Raw genomic sequence first — 18,289 nt, 5'->3', positions numbered from 1 at the left:
TGTGGTGGCGTGTATGTGCATCTGTATGTACGCACGTGTTTGCCTTTACAAACATGTACCTGCATGTTTATGAATATATTCTTTGTTTATTATTATCATCATATATCTTCTGTAAAATCATTAATCTAATTTCTTTCATTAATTTTTATATATATAGTCTTAACAATTTTTATAATTTTTATAATGTTTGAATTTTTATGTGAACCTGTGCAATTTTTAACTGATTTGTGTCTGTGTATGTACAGTATGTATTCTTATATTCATTCTTATTTCCATTACTAGTATATTTGTCCTTTGCAATTTAGTGTCTATTATAGTTCATATATTGCGATTTTTAGTGATTGTTTCCTGGTTGGCGCGTGTATGTACCTCCCAGATGAAGGCGCGCACTTTACTTCAGTTGCGCTCCTGTTGATATATTCACTTGACATATATTATGTTTATTGTTCTATCTAATATCTCTTAGCTCATATTAATTATATAGTATCACCAGCTAGATTATTATTCATCTATTTAATTTAAATTTATTTTTTTAAATTATTTATCAGGCATACAGTGGGGACGGAAAGTATTCAGACCCCCTTAAATTTTTTACTCTTTGTTATATTGCAGCCATTTTCTAAAACCCTCAAATGGAAAGCCACACAACCGAGTCTTAGAAGAGTTGTCCCCATCCCAGGTCTTAACCCACAAGGCTCTCCTTGCGGAAATTAACAGGGCACCAGTCTTGGCTGTTGTACGCACCGCCTCGACTGCGGCATCTGCCAGGTAGGCTACTGCCAGAGTCCAATACCTGTTTGGATTTGGAGGTTCGTAACACATGATCCATTAGTTTGGCGACCCACATGTCTGCGTTCCTCGTAACACAAGCCGAAGCCAATGCAGGACTTATAGCCGCTAATTGGCTTCCCAGGCCCTGCGGAAGAGGGTCTCGGCTCGTCGGTCCATCTGGTCTCTGATGTTGCCTGCATCCTCAAAAGAGAGGTCAGACTGCTTGAACACCTGTTCCAGGGAAGCATCTAGTCTAGATGTTTTAAACAACCTCTCTTCTTCCTCCTTAAAAGGGATACCTACGTTTCCACATTGTCAAGAAAGACTTTCCACAACCAGAGTGACATATGAATACCTGTGCGCAGGTTCCCCATTAGAAGAGCCATTCGGCACATGTGCAACAGCACGAATGAAGGCACGGGGACACGCACACTCGGCTTGTTCTTGACCATCCCTGTCTGCTGCCCGTCTCCGATCCCGGCTTGTCCTGACTACTCTTCTGCTGCTCTCTTGGCCTGTTTGCTGCCTGCCTGCTACCGACCCGGCTAGTACCTTGACTCTTCTTTGGCATCTGTTCCTGTACTTAATTTACCCGCCAGTGTTTGACCCAGCCTGCCTGCACCTGCTTGTGATATGAACTACAGAACACCTCCCTACTGTCTGCTGTATCCTGCTTCCTGCCGGTCTACTGTTCCAGCCTGCCACCATCTGCAGTCTCTTCTGCCTGCCACCTGCTGCCAGTCTCCTCTCAGTTGCATCGGAAGTCTGGACCAGCCCCCTGCATCAGCTAACCTGTCAGGCACTTGTTCACCTTTGTACTCCTGAGCCCCTGTCTGCTCTATCGGGGGTTCTCGAGCCAGAGGTATACGAGAGGCCGCTCCCTGCATACTGGGCTCAACCACCAGGTACGTGACAGTACCAGACAGTCATGTCTGAGCCCACGCAGGGAGCGTCTCCAATGGACGAACTTTGCCGTCATCTTGCTGGACTCACCCAGGCCGGTATAGACTTGCAAGAGGGCTATACCCGCCTGGAGGAATGTGTTCAGGCCCTGTCTTCCTCTGCTCCCTCCATTTCGGGGACGTCCGCTGCACCCGCGGTGGTGATGATGCCGCCTGAACCCAAGGTCCCCACACCTGAAAGATTCTCTGGGGAACATAGTAAATTCAGGGCTCTGCAGCCAAGGACTTTCTCCCTTGAATCCACCAAGGTGGGTTTTGTCATCTTCCTGTTAGGAGAGCCTCAGTCATGGGCCCACCGCCTGCTGGAGCAGAAAGATGTCTCTCTCAACAGCTTGAGCACCTTCTTTCAAGCCATGTCTCTGCTTTATGAGGACTCGCAACAGACTGCTACCGCGGAAGCGGCTCTACATACCCTCCAGCAGGGCCGCAGAGTGGCCGAAGACTATGTATCAGAATTCAGGCGTTGGAGTTCCGACACAAACTGGAACGACGCCGCCCTGCGTTACCAGTTTCTCATGGGCTTCTCTGAACCACTAAAAGGTGAACTGGCTCGAGTGGACATCCCAGAGACCCTAGACGCCCTCATCAACCTATCTATTCAAATAGACAAACGTCTAAGAGAACGAAGATCAGAGCGAACATCCGGTCCCTCTCATCCAGTATGGATGCTCCCACTCGTGCTTACCCTGGGTGTCACGAGACAGGAAGTGAAATGGAATAGGGAAGAAAATTACAGGCCATCTAACTCATCCCACTCCTTTCAATCAAGCAGTACAGAATGTATATTCCACACTGCTACTAATAAAAGGTCTCTAGCTAGTCCATCCTACCACAACACTCATTCAGCAAATCTGCCATTTGTACTAACTGTAACATTTGTAATCAATATAAGGATTCTAGGGGGTAATTTAAAAAGCAGCAGCACAGCCATTAAAAAAAAAAAAAAAACACACTGCTTTCCAGGCTGTGGGGATCAATATACAACAGTTTTTGCTGCCACCAACCTAACTACGTCGGTGACAGTGGTGGCTTGTAAACAATTTCCCGGCCGCTACAGCAGCTGGGAGTCTGTTTATATTTTTACTCCTGGCTCCCAGCTATGTAGTAGAAGTTTGCAGCCTTCCAGTCACTTCTACATGGCACTGGCTCACAAGTGTCATTATGGTAAATACAGCTCGGCACTGAATGGGAGTTGTGTCTACTGTTTCCTCAATATATACACCTAAAACTTCTAGAACCTGTATAGGGAAATAATAACTGTGATTTGCTGAGTAATACGATCACTGCCCTGCTTTATGTATTGTTGATTAGAAAGGAGCTATGGAGGCATTAAAGTGCACCGGTCATGTGATAAAAGATGCTGGCTGCCATTGCTGGTCCTCTTCTGCAAATGCTAATTGTTGGTCTGTTTTTAGCGCCAATGCTTCCATGACCTAGGCCAGCAAGACAGGAAATGATAATCGGAAATCCTTAAACCCATACTTGTTTCCAGTCTGCGACTTGAAAGAGTGAAGACCAGGGTCAGCATGAATCTAGGGAACTAGCATTTTCAGGAGATATCTGCAATAGCAAACATCGTATATATCTCATAGCGAGTTTCCTTTACGTTGAGTTTGGTGAGACTCTAATTTAGTTGATAGAGTTGCAATCATCCTCATCATTCAATAGAGGTGTTCCGTTAGCATCATCTCTATATTTGTGCTTCATCTGAGGTCTTCGCTTTGACATCTTGTTTAGTGTGCCTCCCTGGTGACATGCAGAAAGGAGAGATCAGCAAAAGACGTAATAATACATGGTAAAACTTGTCACATGAGTCACTCTACAGCAGTACAGATTGCTTGCCTTACAGTTACTGTTGCCAAGAAAACAATAAACCTCCCTCAATGAAAGGTATGTGTCACCACAATAACAGAATTACCAGGGGCGGAACCAGGGGGGGGGCAATGGGGAAATTGCCCCTCCCGAAAATATTAACGACTCCTGTCCCGAGTCTCACTCACATCAGCAGCGGCGCCAAGAGAGAGAGACCCTGTTCTCTTCATGCCACGCTGGAGCCTGGAGAAGAAGGAGGGAGAACTCAGAGGAGGGTGGAGCCGGGCCACTGGCCTTGCCTCTCTAATGCTAGCAACCAGTGACGTTAGGTCAGTCACGTCCCAGCCGCTGCTGAGGGGGAGGAGAGCGAGGCGCTGCATTCAGAGCCTTCTTCTTCCTCCACGCCTAGTGTGAGAGTGTTGGCTCCACCCACCTCCTCCCTCCATGATCTTCTCCAAGTCTCCAGCGCAACGTGAATGTGAAGACACTGACAGTCAGGATGAAGACATGAAGGCTGCAATGGCTGTGTGTCGTGAATTGTGAAGTGATGGCGATGCTGCCTTCAATCCTATTTATCTCTCTTGGTCCTTGGAAGCCCCTCCCCCCACCAGAGCACCAAAGTATAGGAATTAAAGTGAGTACAAAAAGTAATGGATTGTGTAAATTCGCAGAATACATGTATGCCAATTATTTATAAGAAAAAAAACCTGCTCTTTTAGTATTGATATTTTCATCTTGTTTAATCTTAACCACTTCAGCCCCGGAAGGATTTACCCCCTTAATGATCAGGCCATTTTTTTGCGATCCCGCACTGTGTTGCTTTAACTGACAATTGCGCGGTCATGCAATGTTGTACCCAAACAAAACTGATGTCCTTTTTTTCCCCACAAAAAGAGCTTTTTTTTGGTGGTATTTGATCACCTCTTTTTTATTTATTTTTTGTTATAAACAAAAGAAAACCGACAATTTTGAAAAATAAAACAATATTTTTTACTTTTTGCAATAATAGATATCCCAAAGTTTTTATTTAATAAATCAATTTCTTCATCAGTTTAGGGTGATATATATTCTTCTACATATTTTTGGTAAAAAAAAAAAAAAAAAAAAAAAAATCGCAATAAATGTATATTGATTAGTTTGTGCAAAAGTTATAGCATCTACAAATTTTTTTTATTTTTATTTATTTTTCACTAGTAATAGCGGCGATCAGCGATTCTTAGCAGGACTGGGACATTGCGGCGCACATTCGGACACCTGACATTTTTTACACTTTTTGGGGACCAGTGACACCAATACAGTGATCAGTGCTAAAAATTATGCACTTTTATTGTACTAATGAAACTGGCAGGGAAGGGGTTAACATCAGGGACGATCAAAGGGTTAAGAGTGACCTCTTTCACACTGAGGCGATTTACAGGCGCTATAGTGCTAAAAATAGCACCTGCAAAGTGCCTGTAAAGAGCCTCTCCCCTCACTCCAATGTGAAAGCCCGAGTGCTTTCACACTGGAGCGATGCGCTTGCGGGACGTTAAAAAAAGTCCTGCAAGCCGCATCTTTGAGGTGCTTTAGGAGCGGTGTATACACTGCTCCTAAAGCACCCCTGCCCATTGAAATCAAGCGGCGCTGCAGCGGCGCTTTGAACCCTTTTTCCGCCGCTAGCGGGGGGTTAAAAGCTCCCCGCTAGTGACCTAAAAGCGCCACTAAAACGTCAGTAAGCGCCACTAAAAATAGTGGCACTTGGTATCCAGGGATACTGCCCAATATTATAATCTAACTATGCTTCCTCTGCTCCGTCTCCTTAAAGAAAGGTGTCGCGCATGGTCTGAACTGCCACTTAATTTACTAGGACGTATAAACATCCTAAAAATGATGCTTCTACCCAAGTTCACCTATCTTTTTAGAAATAGCCCGATTTGGCTTCCAGCGTCCTTTTTTCGGGAAATAGACAAACAAATGATCTCATTTATATGGAATGGAGCTACTCCAAGATTGGCCAAATCCACCCTACAACTACCGACTCAGATGGGGGGACTTGCCCTCCCTAATTTCAAACTGTATTATTGGGCGGCGATGCTGGTGACGGCGTATTGGTGGTTTGAGGGGAAACGCTCTAACGCTGCGGTCTGTGTGGAGGCGGCACAGTTAGGGTCTATACAGGATCTGCAAAACCTGGTTTATAGGGGGGCAAAGGCATACGAGGAGCTTCCTGCTCCATCCAGGGCAACACTTCAAGTATGGAGGATGGCTAGAAGGAGGTTTTCCCTTGTGGGGCGATGGGCGCCTGTCCAGCCTCTTTGGGGAAATCCTCGGTTGCCTCATTTACGAACAATTCCTGATCCTCAGCTCTGGGCGGAATTTGGAATCAAAACCCTAAGAGACATTATGCCCAATGGGGAATTGATGTCCTTTGCACTTATGTCAAGGACGTATGGATTCCCGGGATGGATGTTCTTCCGATACGCACAATTGCGCCACGCGACTAGGGCACAATTTCCTATCCCTCCTCTCCTACAACTAGACCCGTTGGAAGACCTGCTTTCTAGCAGTGACCTAACAAAACCCCTGTCGGCCATATATACCACGCTGCTGCCTAGGGAGGTACCCAAGATGGACAGGCTATGGAATACCTGGAAATCAGATATCCCCACTCTAGAAAGGGAGGACTGGGAAGCCTGTTTGGAGCAGGGTCCCAAACTGGTAATATCAGCCGGAGACAAATTGACACAAACAAAATTTCTACACAGGGTTTACTTCACGCCGGCGAGATTATCTAAAATATACCCTGATAGGGATCCACATTGCCCTAGATGTCAAACTCAGATAGGCATGTATATACACATGTTTTGGGACTGTCCTGCATTGTCAAAGTTCTGGCTAGGAGTATATGATCATTTAAATGTTAGAATGGATTTGTCTGTTCCAAAAACACCTGAGATAGCCCTATTGGGAATACACGAGGATGAGCACAGGTCACATCATAGTAAAATTCTAATTTCACTCCTCTTCTATTATGCTAAAAAGGAGATTCTTGCTGGATGGACCTCGACTAGCCCTCCGACTCTTTCCTCCTGGGAAAAGAGAGTAAACACTGCTCTACCCCTCTATAGGCTGACATATATCAGTAGAGGGTGCCCCTGGAAGTTCGACAAGGTCTGGCTGCCATGGATCGGTGGATAATGTTGTCTTTTGGTTTTCTCAGCTGGGTGACGGGTCATCGGGTTGTGGGTGGGGGGGGATGGATTGCTCCGTGGTTAAGTTGCTATGAGGGTGTAACTAAACTGTTGCACTCTCCCCTCTCTGGTGTCGTGGACGCCTCTCCTGACTCCTTATCTTTTGATGTATTGACAAGCCTGATAGGAATACCGAGCATGATCAATAATTCAATATTAAAGCGAGTTTATTTAGCTACATCGGATACAGCAGAATACATTTTTTTGTGAGTAAGAGATTACCTCTAGTCAAATGTATGATCCATTTCTCTATGTACTTGCCTACACATGTCTTGTTTTATTTCCTTTTTTTTTTGTACTGCATTTTCTACTTTTCAATAAAGCACTCCTGATTGTTAAAAAAAAAAATAGTGGCACTTAACCGCCGACGCCCCCAACGCCCCAGTATGAAAGTGCCCTTAGTGTGTCCCTAGGGGGTTTTTGCTAACTGTGTGGGGGATGGATTCACTATATGAACAGAGTGCTCCATGTTCCTGGTTAGCAGGAACACAAGATCACTCTGTTCATCTCTGACAAAATGGCAGTCTACCTTGTTTACATAGGCAGACCACCGTTCTATCTCTGTGGGGAGCGATCGAGGGTGGCCGGCGGACATTGCTGATTTTCTGGCAGTGCCCCTCCCGAGACTAGACTCTGGATCCGCCCCTGAGCATTAGCCATCGGCCTTTTGCACACCTGCTCAAGTACCTGATCATGTTATCCAATGCAACTTTTCATGATCATATCGTACCAATAATCTTTAGCTGTATAAAGTATTGTAGCCAGCAGTAGATTGCCACAGGAAATAACCCAGAGAGAGACAAAACTGCAGGTGTTCTCTAATCAAAAATACCTTGTGTACAACTCAAAAATATTGTGAATATCGCTAAACCTACAAACCAATGTGAACAATGTATCAGCACTGATCAATTTGCACCTAGGTGAGAACTAAGATAATAACAATTGACACTTTGGTGAAAAATTAATAAATAAAATACTATATATTATAATATAATAATATATAAAAAGTGATTAAATGTGCAACTGGAAAAGAAGGGAATATGACCTCTTAATCATAACAATAATCCCCAAATAAGACAGTCTTTAATGAGGGCAACATCATCCATTTAAATTCACAGTCATTTATAGAGACATTGTAACGATTTTAAACTAACTTTGAAGTGTTACTTTGCATCAATGTGCAATGTTGAAAGATGCCGGAGTATCGCTTTTTCAAGTAAGGGAGAATGATGACTTGCGCGTTTACACAGACAGGTCATGTAAAAAAGAGACAAATATATCATTGCGCAGAGATCAAACAAGAAATGCAGCCATGAGTAACACAGAGACCGATACACTCACATATCCCGGCATGTGGCATGAAGGGAGAAAACAGTCAGCTGCTACGAGCGCAAATCCTCCAAAAGCCGCTGCTACTGTACTCAGATCTCGTAACAGCAGTGCTCATCACTAGCTCCTCCCATGTGTTACGTCACAATAATCTATTGCTGGCCATGTGCAATGATACATTCTTGTACAAAGGGTTTTATTGAAAATATACATCATCAGAATAGTACAAAAATAGTGGTGGATACATTGTGGACTAACGGGTATAAAACTGCATGTTTCAGGCAGATTAATATAACATTCAAAAACTTGAGCCAGTCCTTAATAGTCTAAGGGAGAACCCAGGTGACTTGCAAAAGAATGTCCGCATCTTGCGAGTTCTGGTGGAGTGCCATTATGTAGAATTGTATATTAGTTGACACTCAAGGTCATATGTGAAACATATGGCGCGATGATATTATAACACATAGCATTATAAGACAAAAATAAAAACAAATTAAACTGAATACATAAAAGAGGGCAACGTTCACCAGTATGCAAGATAGACTGCGTCATATCAAGTATCCAATCCCAGCAGCGCTAAGCCTGAGGGCCAGAGCATCAAGAAGAAGAAAGAGAGAGGAAATACAGAGACTGTGAGGAGAAAGAGGAGCAGAGAAAAGAATAGCGTAGCATATGATGCAAGAAAAGAGAAAGAAAAAGAAAGAAATTAAGAGGGAAGTGGGGGATGGGGAAGGAGGGAGGTCCCTGGGGTGGGGGGGAACAGAGGCTCATTAAAGGGAAAGGAGCGCTGGATCAAATCGTGAGCTATGAGCCACCGAGGGTTGCCATACCCAGAGGAACTTGCCATGAGTGTCCGATAATACGGCAGTAAGATTCTCATTTACCATGATGTCATTCACGCAGTTTTTAACTGCTTCAAAGCTAAGGGCTGGGGTCTTCCAGGCCCTTGCTATGGTCAATTTAGTTGCAGTAAAGATATGTGCTGCCAGCTGGCGTTCAGGTTGGAGAAGTTCTGTGATTGGTTTCCACAAAAGGGCCTCAAAAGGGTCCCTCTTTATAGTGGTGTTGAAAAGGTTGCGAACCAGCGCATAGATTCTGACCCATAATCTGCATACCCTGGGGCAGGTCCACCAAATGTGCGCCAATGTACCCTCCTGAGAGCATCCACGGAAACATAGGGGGGAATAGGATGGAATAAAGCTCGCTAATCTAGGCGGAGTATAGTAACATCTATAGAACACCTTATAAGCATTTTCCAAAAAGAGAACATTTTTGGAGAATTTGGATAGTGCAATAGTCAAGATCTGCCAGTCCTCTGGATCTAGTTGTTTCCCAAGCTCAGCCTCCCACTGAAGGTGATAAGGTCTCAGTGGTGATTTCTTAGAGCTAATTATAGCTGCATATATGAGACTCGAGGACTGGGGGCAAGACCTACATAGGCTTTCGAACGGGGTCATAGTGTAGGGGGTGGATTGAGATTTTATAAGTTGTTGGAGAAAATGTCTGAGTTGCAAATAACTGTAATACTCCCTTAGGGGGATATCGTGAGAAGATCATAGGGCCGCGAATGAGATAATCTTGGTTGGGGTGAACATAGAATGGACGTCCACAAAGCCATGTTCAGACCACCAATCAAACTGCATTGGGTTGTCACAACTTGGTGGAAATAGTGGGCAACGAAGGAGGCAGAGTAGTGGAAGATGAGAGGAAATCAGGCCTGCTGAGTATTTGACCGCATCCCACAAACGAAGGGAATGGGCCAGACAAGGACCTATGGTAGATGGGCGATGTGCCCGGGGGAGCCAGGGGAGGGAAGCAAGTGGCGTTGGGTGAGAATCCACTAAATCGATGGTGGCTCACAGTGGCATTTGTTGCTTCTTATGGAGATGAGACAATGGGGCGATACCCGCTGCTGTGTAATAGGCTTGCAGGTTAGGGACCGAAAGGCCACCATTGATTCTGTGGGCGTATAGAATTTGCTTCTTGATCCTGGGTCTCTTGGAGCCCCAGACGAACTGCATTATCTTACATTGATGTATTTGGAGGATGTGGGGGGGGTACCTGGACCGGCAAAACTCGGATATAATAGAGCAATTTCGGGGGATAAGTCATGCGTATCGTTGCAATTCTTCCAAATCAGGATATCGGAAGTGTGGACCAAGAGGCAAGCAAGGCCTCCAACTTTCCCAAAAGTGGGGGAAAGTTGGCTTGGTATAAACCCGAGTACCTCGGAGTAAGCTTGATACCCAGGTAGGGTAATGAGGTTAACCATTGGAATGAGAACGCAGATTGTAGGGATTCCAATTCTGAGGGCTGAAGGTTGATGGGCATCGCTTTAGATTTGACCGGATTGACCGATAGGCCTGAGAACGTGGCAAAAGAATTTAAAAGAGACAGTAGGTTGGGGAAGGAAATTCTGGGTTTAGTGATTGTCAACAAAATATCATCCGCAAACAGTGACAATTTGTGCGAGGTACCCGCTACTTCAACTCCTGATATGTCTGGGCTCCAAGGGCTCCAGTGCCAGGATAAATAGAAGTGGGGAGAGTGTGCAACCATAGTATCGTACTTTGGCCTGGGGGGGAATCATAAATAGCTGAAACCCAGCTAAAGAAGGAGGTGCCAAAACCATAGTGGCTAAGCACCTGTGTTAGGTAGGGCCAAGAAAAAGTGTTAAAAGCCTTATTGACATCCAAAGACAGAAACATTGTCTCCAGGGATCTATTGTGTGCTATATGTCGGATTTGGAGGAGCCATCTAATAGCATCCCCTGCCTGTCTACGGGGGACAAACCCCACCTGATCCTTTTTTATCAGGCGCAGGAGAAAGAAATTCAGGCGGTTGGCCAGAGTCTTCGTCAAAATTTTCATATCAATATTAAATAAGGAGATTGTCCGGAAATTAGCCCAGGAAGAATGGTCTTTATCTGGCTTAGGAATCATCACAATGTTGGCAGTCAGCAGATCTGGTGTGAATGAATTCCCCCCCTTTACCGAGTTACAAATTGCCGCCAAATGCGGGGCGAGAACATCCGCTAGTTTCCGGTAGTACAAGGCCGTGAAACCGTCCGGGCCTGGTCTCTTACCTACCTTCAAGTCTTTAATGCACTGGAGAACTACCGAGACCTGTATATCTTGGTCCATAAGGGACATATGAGTGTCGGATAGGGAGGGTAAGGATAACTTGTTCAAGAAAGCATTCAGGCCCTGGGTTGAGGAGTGAGTAGGGGCGGAATAGAGCTTGGTGAGACGATGACGGAATTCATCCAAGACTCGCTGAGGGTTGCCCGTGAGGATATTGTGGCGGGTGCGCAAGTTTATGGGAGCAAATTTTGGGGTGAAGGTACGCAATCTGTTGGCCCACATCACATTGGGTTTGTTCACCTTAGCATACCATTTCTGGCGGGCCCAGCACAAAGTCAGTTCTGCTTCGTCAGTTAGACATAAATCCAAGTCCGTACGGGCCTTGTCTAAGAACCTGTGGTTGGCGGGGGTGGGAGCTTGTTTGAAGGCCGTAGACAGGTCCTCCAGACACTGCTTCAGCTTGCGACGGGCCTGAATTTGCTCTTTCTTGCATTGTGACGCTATATGAAAAACGTGGCCCCGAAGGTCAGCTTTATAAGCTTCCCAGAGTGTTACCGGAGATGAGACTGTCCCTGCATTAAGTTTAAAGTATTCTACAGAGGCTTTGTGGATGTCACTGAGGATCAACTTTAAGGACAGAAGAGAATCAATCATCACCCAAGGGGCATGTTGCGGTTTGCTGAGCAGGGAATGACAAACAGTCAAAATCGGATCATGGTCAGACCAGGGGGCTGCTAGGATCGAGACCGAGTCAATTAAAGGGAGGTGTTTCCGCAGTACAAACATATGGTTGATCCTGTAATGAGAATAATGAGGGTGGGAATAGTGAGTGTAGTTCCTACCCAGGGGTTGGAGCTCTCGCCAAATATCTACTAGGTCCATAGGTGTGCGCAGCCGATTGTATTAGGGTGTGCATCTTAAAGCTCCAACACATATGCCTTTGTGACATATTAACCGGCCTCTTCCCCACTCGTCATCCTAAAACAATGGGGGGGAGCAGGCGTGCACACAGGGGGACCTGGGCAGCAGAAAGAAAAGGAACTGGGACAAGATGGGTGGCATACATTGGTACCAATCCCCTCTATTTTCCTCCCGTGGCAGCTGAATAGGAAGAGGAGGAGAAGCCTACTTTCAGCTCCTGCAGAAGAAAATACAGATCGTTCCACACCAGACGTTTATCCTGTCCAGGTTCTGGGGGTCGGCAAGTAAGGATCGCGGCTTACCTGTCACCTGCCCACAATTGATGGGTTGCCAACTCCAGGATTAGGGTGTTCCCAGGCACACCCCTTGAGCACGCCTATGACTAGGTCATGGTTTTGCAGAGCCTGTGAGAATTTTTTAGCGGGGGGGGAAGGGAGTTTTATGATCCGATGGATACTTATCAAAAGAGGGGTTTAGGGTGACATTAGAGTCACCCACCAACAAAAGGGTGCCTCTCTGGTGGACCTTTAGCAAGGAGCAGACATGAGTCAGGAAGGGGCCCGGATTGTCATTCGGGGCGTAGTAAGTCATGATAGTTACCTCATTGTCCTGAATGGAACCCTGCAAAAGAAGGTATCTGCCATCAGGGTCAGCTATCTGTTTACTGCAAATAAACGGGAACGATTTACGTATAGCAATGAGAACCCCTTTCTGTTTAGTAGGGCTGTTGGCTAAATAGACTTGGGGGTAATTTGCAGCAAAGTGTTTGGGACAGTGACATATCCCTCCCCTCCCTGTCTTCTGAGAGGAGGGATGAGTTGGAGGCGCCCATGTCGGTGGAAGAGATTGCTGCAGCCATCTCACAAATGCCAGCCCATAAAACCCCCGGGTTGGATGGTTACCCCACCGAATGGTACACACAGTTTAGGGAATTACTATGCCCACATTTATTGCGTACACATAATAAAGCTTTAGGCACTGGGGTCCTTCCCCCCACTATGCGTGAGGCCTTGATCGTACTTCTGCTGAAACCTAGAAAGGATCCACTTAAATGTGAATCATACCGACCAATATCCCTTATAAATGTGGACGTTAAGATACTGGCTAAATTGCTTGCAAATCGTTTAAATAAGGTAGTCACCACCCTGGTTAACATTGACCAGGGGGGCTTCATACCAGGAAGATCCACTAGAATGAATATTCGTAGATTATTTCACAATTTGCAATATCCACATGATTGCCCCCCAACGCGGGCCATAGTATCCTTAGATACTTGCAAAGCATTTGACAGTGTGGAATGGCCTTATCTATTTCAAGAGGTACCAGGCAGGGTTGCCCGCTGTCCCCGCTCCTATTCGCCCTAGCCATGGAGCCCCTAGCGGCACGTATTCGCTCCTCTTTATCTATTAAAGGACTTCCTATTGCCACTATAGAAGAGCGAATTTCGCTCTATGCGGACGACAAACTGGTGTATTTGGCAGATACTAACGGGTCACTTCAGTCCTTGCTAGCCGAAATTAATATATTCGGAGATTTCTCCGGTTTCCGGGGGAACTGGGATAAATCAAGTCTTTTCCCCTTGGATACAGCAGCGATTCCCCAGATTCATCCGGATTCTAAACTACAAGTGGTGTCCTCTTTCCGATACCTCGGGGTCCTGGTACAATCACCCTTATCCACTTACGTTACTAATAATTTAGATCCCCTATTGAATCGTTTACAGGAGCAAACTAAACAATGGATGGATCTGCCCCTTGACCTTATGGGAAGAGCAAATCTCCTCAAAATGGTCTACCTCCCGAAATTGCTATATGTTCTGGCTAATTCCCCATGTGCAATCCCTAAATCTATTTTTAAACGTATTGACACGATATGTGTGACGTTCCTGTGGAAGGGGGGAGCCCCCAGAGTGGCGCTCGAGACACTAATGCCCCGTACACACGGTCGGACATTGATCGGACATTCCGACAACAAAATCCTAGGATTTTTTCCGACGGATGTTGGCTCAAACTTGTCTTGCATACACACGGTCACACAAAGTTGTCGGAAAATCCGATCATTCTGAACGCGGTGACGTAAAACACGTACGTCGGGACTATAAACGGGACAGTAGCCAATAGCTTTCATCCAATAGAATTCATGCCCTGAACATTCAGGGACAACCAGTGAAGGGTCATTGAGTCCTGAATATGCAGCTGTGGCATACTCTGTCCACACACCCCAGGGACCGGGGGGGGGGGAATAAGGGGAGGGAAAAAGAGGTGACAGAGGAAAAAAGAGGAAAGAGAAGAAGAACATAGGAGATAAGAGTGCCAAGGAGAGCTCGGAATAGAATAAGTAGCAAATACATAGGTGTATCACGACGTGGGCTGTAAGGCCCACAATGGAGTGGGACCGTGACCAAGACGTTTGTCTTAGCCAGGTGCCAACACATAAGGGGAGCAGTGGTCCGTCGGAAACACCGGCCTGTTATGGAAATAATGCAAACAACTTAAATAGCATTAAGATAGACTCTAAACAGTATCTAAAAACATGGTCAAAACGAGCAGGTTAAGAACAATCACGATAAGGCAACCGTAGTGCATGACCAGCATACGGAGATGTAGGTGCAGAGGTCCCCCCGGGCTCCCAGAGACAACAACCACAGGACCGTCAATTCCAGGAGGCCGAGTGGACAAATATAACATAACCGCACCCTGAGCCCCACAAATCCACAAAGCAGGAATGGAGGACTGCGGCGCGGAAACAGAACATACAACCAACTTAGCAATCAATGGAGGTGCACCCCTACACAAAATGTTTTATCCCCTTGGAAATATGGCAGGGGGGCATCTTCCAAACACGCCACCTCAATCCATGTGTAAATTTAGTGATTGGAGCAAAATCGATTAGTGCGACACTGGATCAGGCAGCCAGGAAAACTGAAAGTGTCACTGAGACAAGATAGGGAACCTCAGCCATTGTTGGATTGTTGAAACCGTTGGGCCTGTAGGTCCCGCAGCGCCTGAGATCCAGATTGTGATCTTTGAGATGCTTGAGAGGGCTGGCGGGGAAGCCTAGAGGGTACGGGCCTGGAGGATGAAGACGGTGCATCAGGTTGAGATGGGGGAAGGCCCAGTTGCAGATCCTGAAGGTGGCGTTTTAATGCAGATGGGGAGGTGGCATGAAATTGGCGGCCCAGGCCCAGAAAGCTTAAATGGGAACCACCATCTGTAGTTGATCTGGTGGAATTGTAGAACTTGAAGATAAGGTTTGAGTCCTCGACGTCTGGCGATTGTGACCGGCGAGAGGTCAACGAATAGTTGGAGGGAGTTACCTTGGAAGGAGAGGTCCTGCTGCTCTCGGGTGGACTGCAGGAGCCTCTCCTTGGTTCGGTAATAATGAAATTTGATGATAACATCCCTCGGGGGACCCTCAGAGGGTTTGGGGGCCAGGGACCTGTGAATGCGGTCAAACTCGAGCCTGTCCACCAGGATCTCGGGAGCCAGTTCCTGGGAAAAAGTGGTAGCTGTTCCAGGGGCGGATCCAGAGTCTAGTCTCGGGAGGGGCACTGCCAGAAAATACCCTTTTTTGCAGGCAATTTATTGGGGAAACGGCTGGTGTTGTCGCTTTAATCACCACGGTACCATGGTTATTATGGTGTCAGGATGATTGAAGCGCATTATTTCTATTCTTACATTGTAATATAAAATCAAATAGTTCAACTCATCATAATGCAGAATCAGTGGGAGCCCTGAGTGTGTCACTTTCCACGTCCCCTGCCAACAAATGCGGATTGTCACTTGCCACGTCACCTGCCACACGCTGCGAATTGTCACTTGCCACGTCACCTGCTACACGTTGCGAATTGTCACTTGCCACGTTACCTGCCACACATTGTGAATTGTCACTTGCCACATCACCTGTCACCAGATGCGGATTGTCACTTGCCACGTTACCTGTCACCAGATGCGGATTGTCACTTGCCACGTCACCTGCCACACGTTGTGAATTGTCACTTGCCACGTCACCTGCCACACGCTGCGGATTGTCACTTGCCACGTCACCTGCCACACATTGCGGATCGTCACGTCACCTGCCACACGTTGTGGATTGTCACTTGCCACATCACCTGCCACAAGTTACAGATTGTCCTTTGCCACACGTTGCGAATTGTCACTTGCCACGTCGCCTGTCACGAGATGCGGATTGTCACCTGCCGTGTCACTTTCCTGCTAAGGTGGTCTCTTGCTATGTCCCAGAGTCAGGCAGCAGAGAGATGATGTAATCTCTCTGCTGCCCACAGCTGCCTTCACAGTGAGAGAGGAACTGCAGGGATGCAGGGCGGGCGCAGGGTGGTGAGAGATGATGTCATCTCTCTGCTCCCCTGCCCGCCGGCTCCCTGATTGGCCAGCAGCCCACTCACAGTCACACACGGAGCCGCCCAGCTACCCCCCCTCTCTCACCTGCCCACTCACCGACCGAGCCGCCCGCACTGTCACCTGGGGAGCCGCCTGCACTGTCACCTGGGGAGCCGCCCGCACTGTCACCTGGCGAGCCGCCTGCACTGTCACCTGGGGAGCCGCCCACACTGTCACCCGCGGTGGAGCAGCCCGCACTGTCACCTGGGGAGCCCGAGCCACCCGCACTGTCACCCACGGAGCTGCCCGCACTGTCACCCGCGGAGCCGCCCGCACTGTCACCAGCGGAGCCGCCCGCACTGTCACCCGCATTCCCCCCCTGGATCCGCCCCTGAGCTGTTCCCTGTAGGTCAGCGATAGCTTCGGGGATACCACGAATGCCGAGATTGTCTCTGTGTGCCCTATTTTCCGTGTCTTCTAATTTATCTCTGAGGGCTTCCAGCTCAGCGGACATTTTTTCTACCTCCTCCCCATGACCCTCCAGCACAGTGGTAGCCAGGTCCATGCAGTGCTCTAATTGATTAGTGCGCTGGCCTATTTCTTTAAGGCCCCACACAAAATCTGAGGAGAGTTTGCTGGAAGCTGCTGTTATCTCATCCCTCACTATATTGCGAAATTTGGCCAACATGGCATCGGAGTCAGCAGGTAGAGGACTCACCATGAAGAACAGATGGAGACTGTCAGCAGGAGATCCTAGGCCCGCAGCAGAGAGCTGAGTATTCTCGTCAGGCTCTGGAGGTTCAGGCGCCATCTTGATTCTGCCCCTGCTTGAGGATGGGGAGGATTTGCTGCGCTGCCGGTTCTTGTTTTTTACGGAGCGGTACATCACCGCTGGCAGCCCGAAGTGATGCGGAGCCTCCGGGGGTATAAGTGCAGAGTCCCCGATCTGTCTATGTCGGATTAGGCTGGGTTTTTAGTTCCGACGGCGCAGAACGGAGGAATCTGGCATCCATTTGCTTCACTAGCGCGCATGCGCCCCCGTGCAATGATACATTCATCTGATGTAATGATCAATTAGATCAAACTGTCATAACTTTCAGAAATCAATTAGACCAATACATTCTTTGATTAGTACACAAAATCAGTTTTCTATGCAGTTATTGGTAGATTCCATGTGTTCTATTCAGTGGCTGGTTGCGCTCATTTTCCTATATAGTCTCTAATTACTCACATCATTCTATAGAGTGTTTCAGAGTTCTATGCAGTCATGAATCAGTAACAGCTACTACCTATTTCTTCAAAGCAGAAAGTAAGCTGGCAACTCGATAACTCTTTGGTAATATCCCTTGACTACATCATATACACAGGATCAATGCGGACATGTTTTGGCTATTACAGCCTTATTCATAGTACTCAATGCTAGGAGTAAAGCTGTAATAGCCGAAACAGGTCAGCATTGATCCTGTGTATATGATGTAGTCAAATAAAGGATATTACCAGGGAGTTATTGAGTTGCCGGCTTGCTTTCTACTTTGGATGTTCGAACATGGGAGTGGGGATCCCCCCAGCCTAAGCACCGAATCTCAGCAAGTATTTTTCAATTGTGCGGTTGAGCTTGGGTATCTTGTAATTGTAATTACCTGTTTATTATCCACTACGTTTAAAATCACAGAGGTCACTATACAAGCAATGGTATTCGCCAACATGAATATCATCATCTGCTGCCAGCGCCACAATGGGATCTTCGCTTCACTAGAGACAGAAGGAAATCGAATAATTAGAACAACTGAACAATTTCCACCATGGCTTTAGCAACATTGTATTTACAAAACCCTTTCCCC

The 18,289-nt window shown here is 46.8% G+C and overlaps 1 protein-coding gene across 1 annotated transcript in view; it reads right to left on the bottom strand.

Moving 5' to 3' along the window:
* Positions 1-238: 238 nt before the first annotated feature.
* LOC141148037 (lysosomal dipeptide transporter MFSD1-like) overlaps positions 239-18,289 on the bottom strand; it is a 45,056-nt gene continuing 27,005 nt past the window's right edge. Inside the window, exons 8-9 of the mRNA XM_073635194.1 lie at positions 18,089-18,200; positions 239-3,479 (exon numbers count right to left, since the gene is read on the bottom strand). Coding sequence (XP_073491295.1) covers positions 3,363-3,479; positions 18,089-18,200 — 229 coding nt within the window. The 3' untranslated portion in view covers positions 239-3,362. The remainder of the gene's footprint in view (positions 3,480-18,088; positions 18,201-18,289) is intronic.

This window comes from Aquarana catesbeiana, linkage group LG06 (assembly GCF_042186555.1).
Source record: "Aquarana catesbeiana isolate 2022-GZ linkage group LG06, ASM4218655v1, whole genome shotgun sequence".
Taxonomy (NCBI): domain Eukaryota; kingdom Metazoa; phylum Chordata; class Amphibia; order Anura; family Ranidae; genus Aquarana; species Aquarana catesbeiana.
The sequence above is the reverse complement of the archived record's forward strand: the minus strand, read 5'-3'. Positions and strand labels throughout refer to the sequence as shown.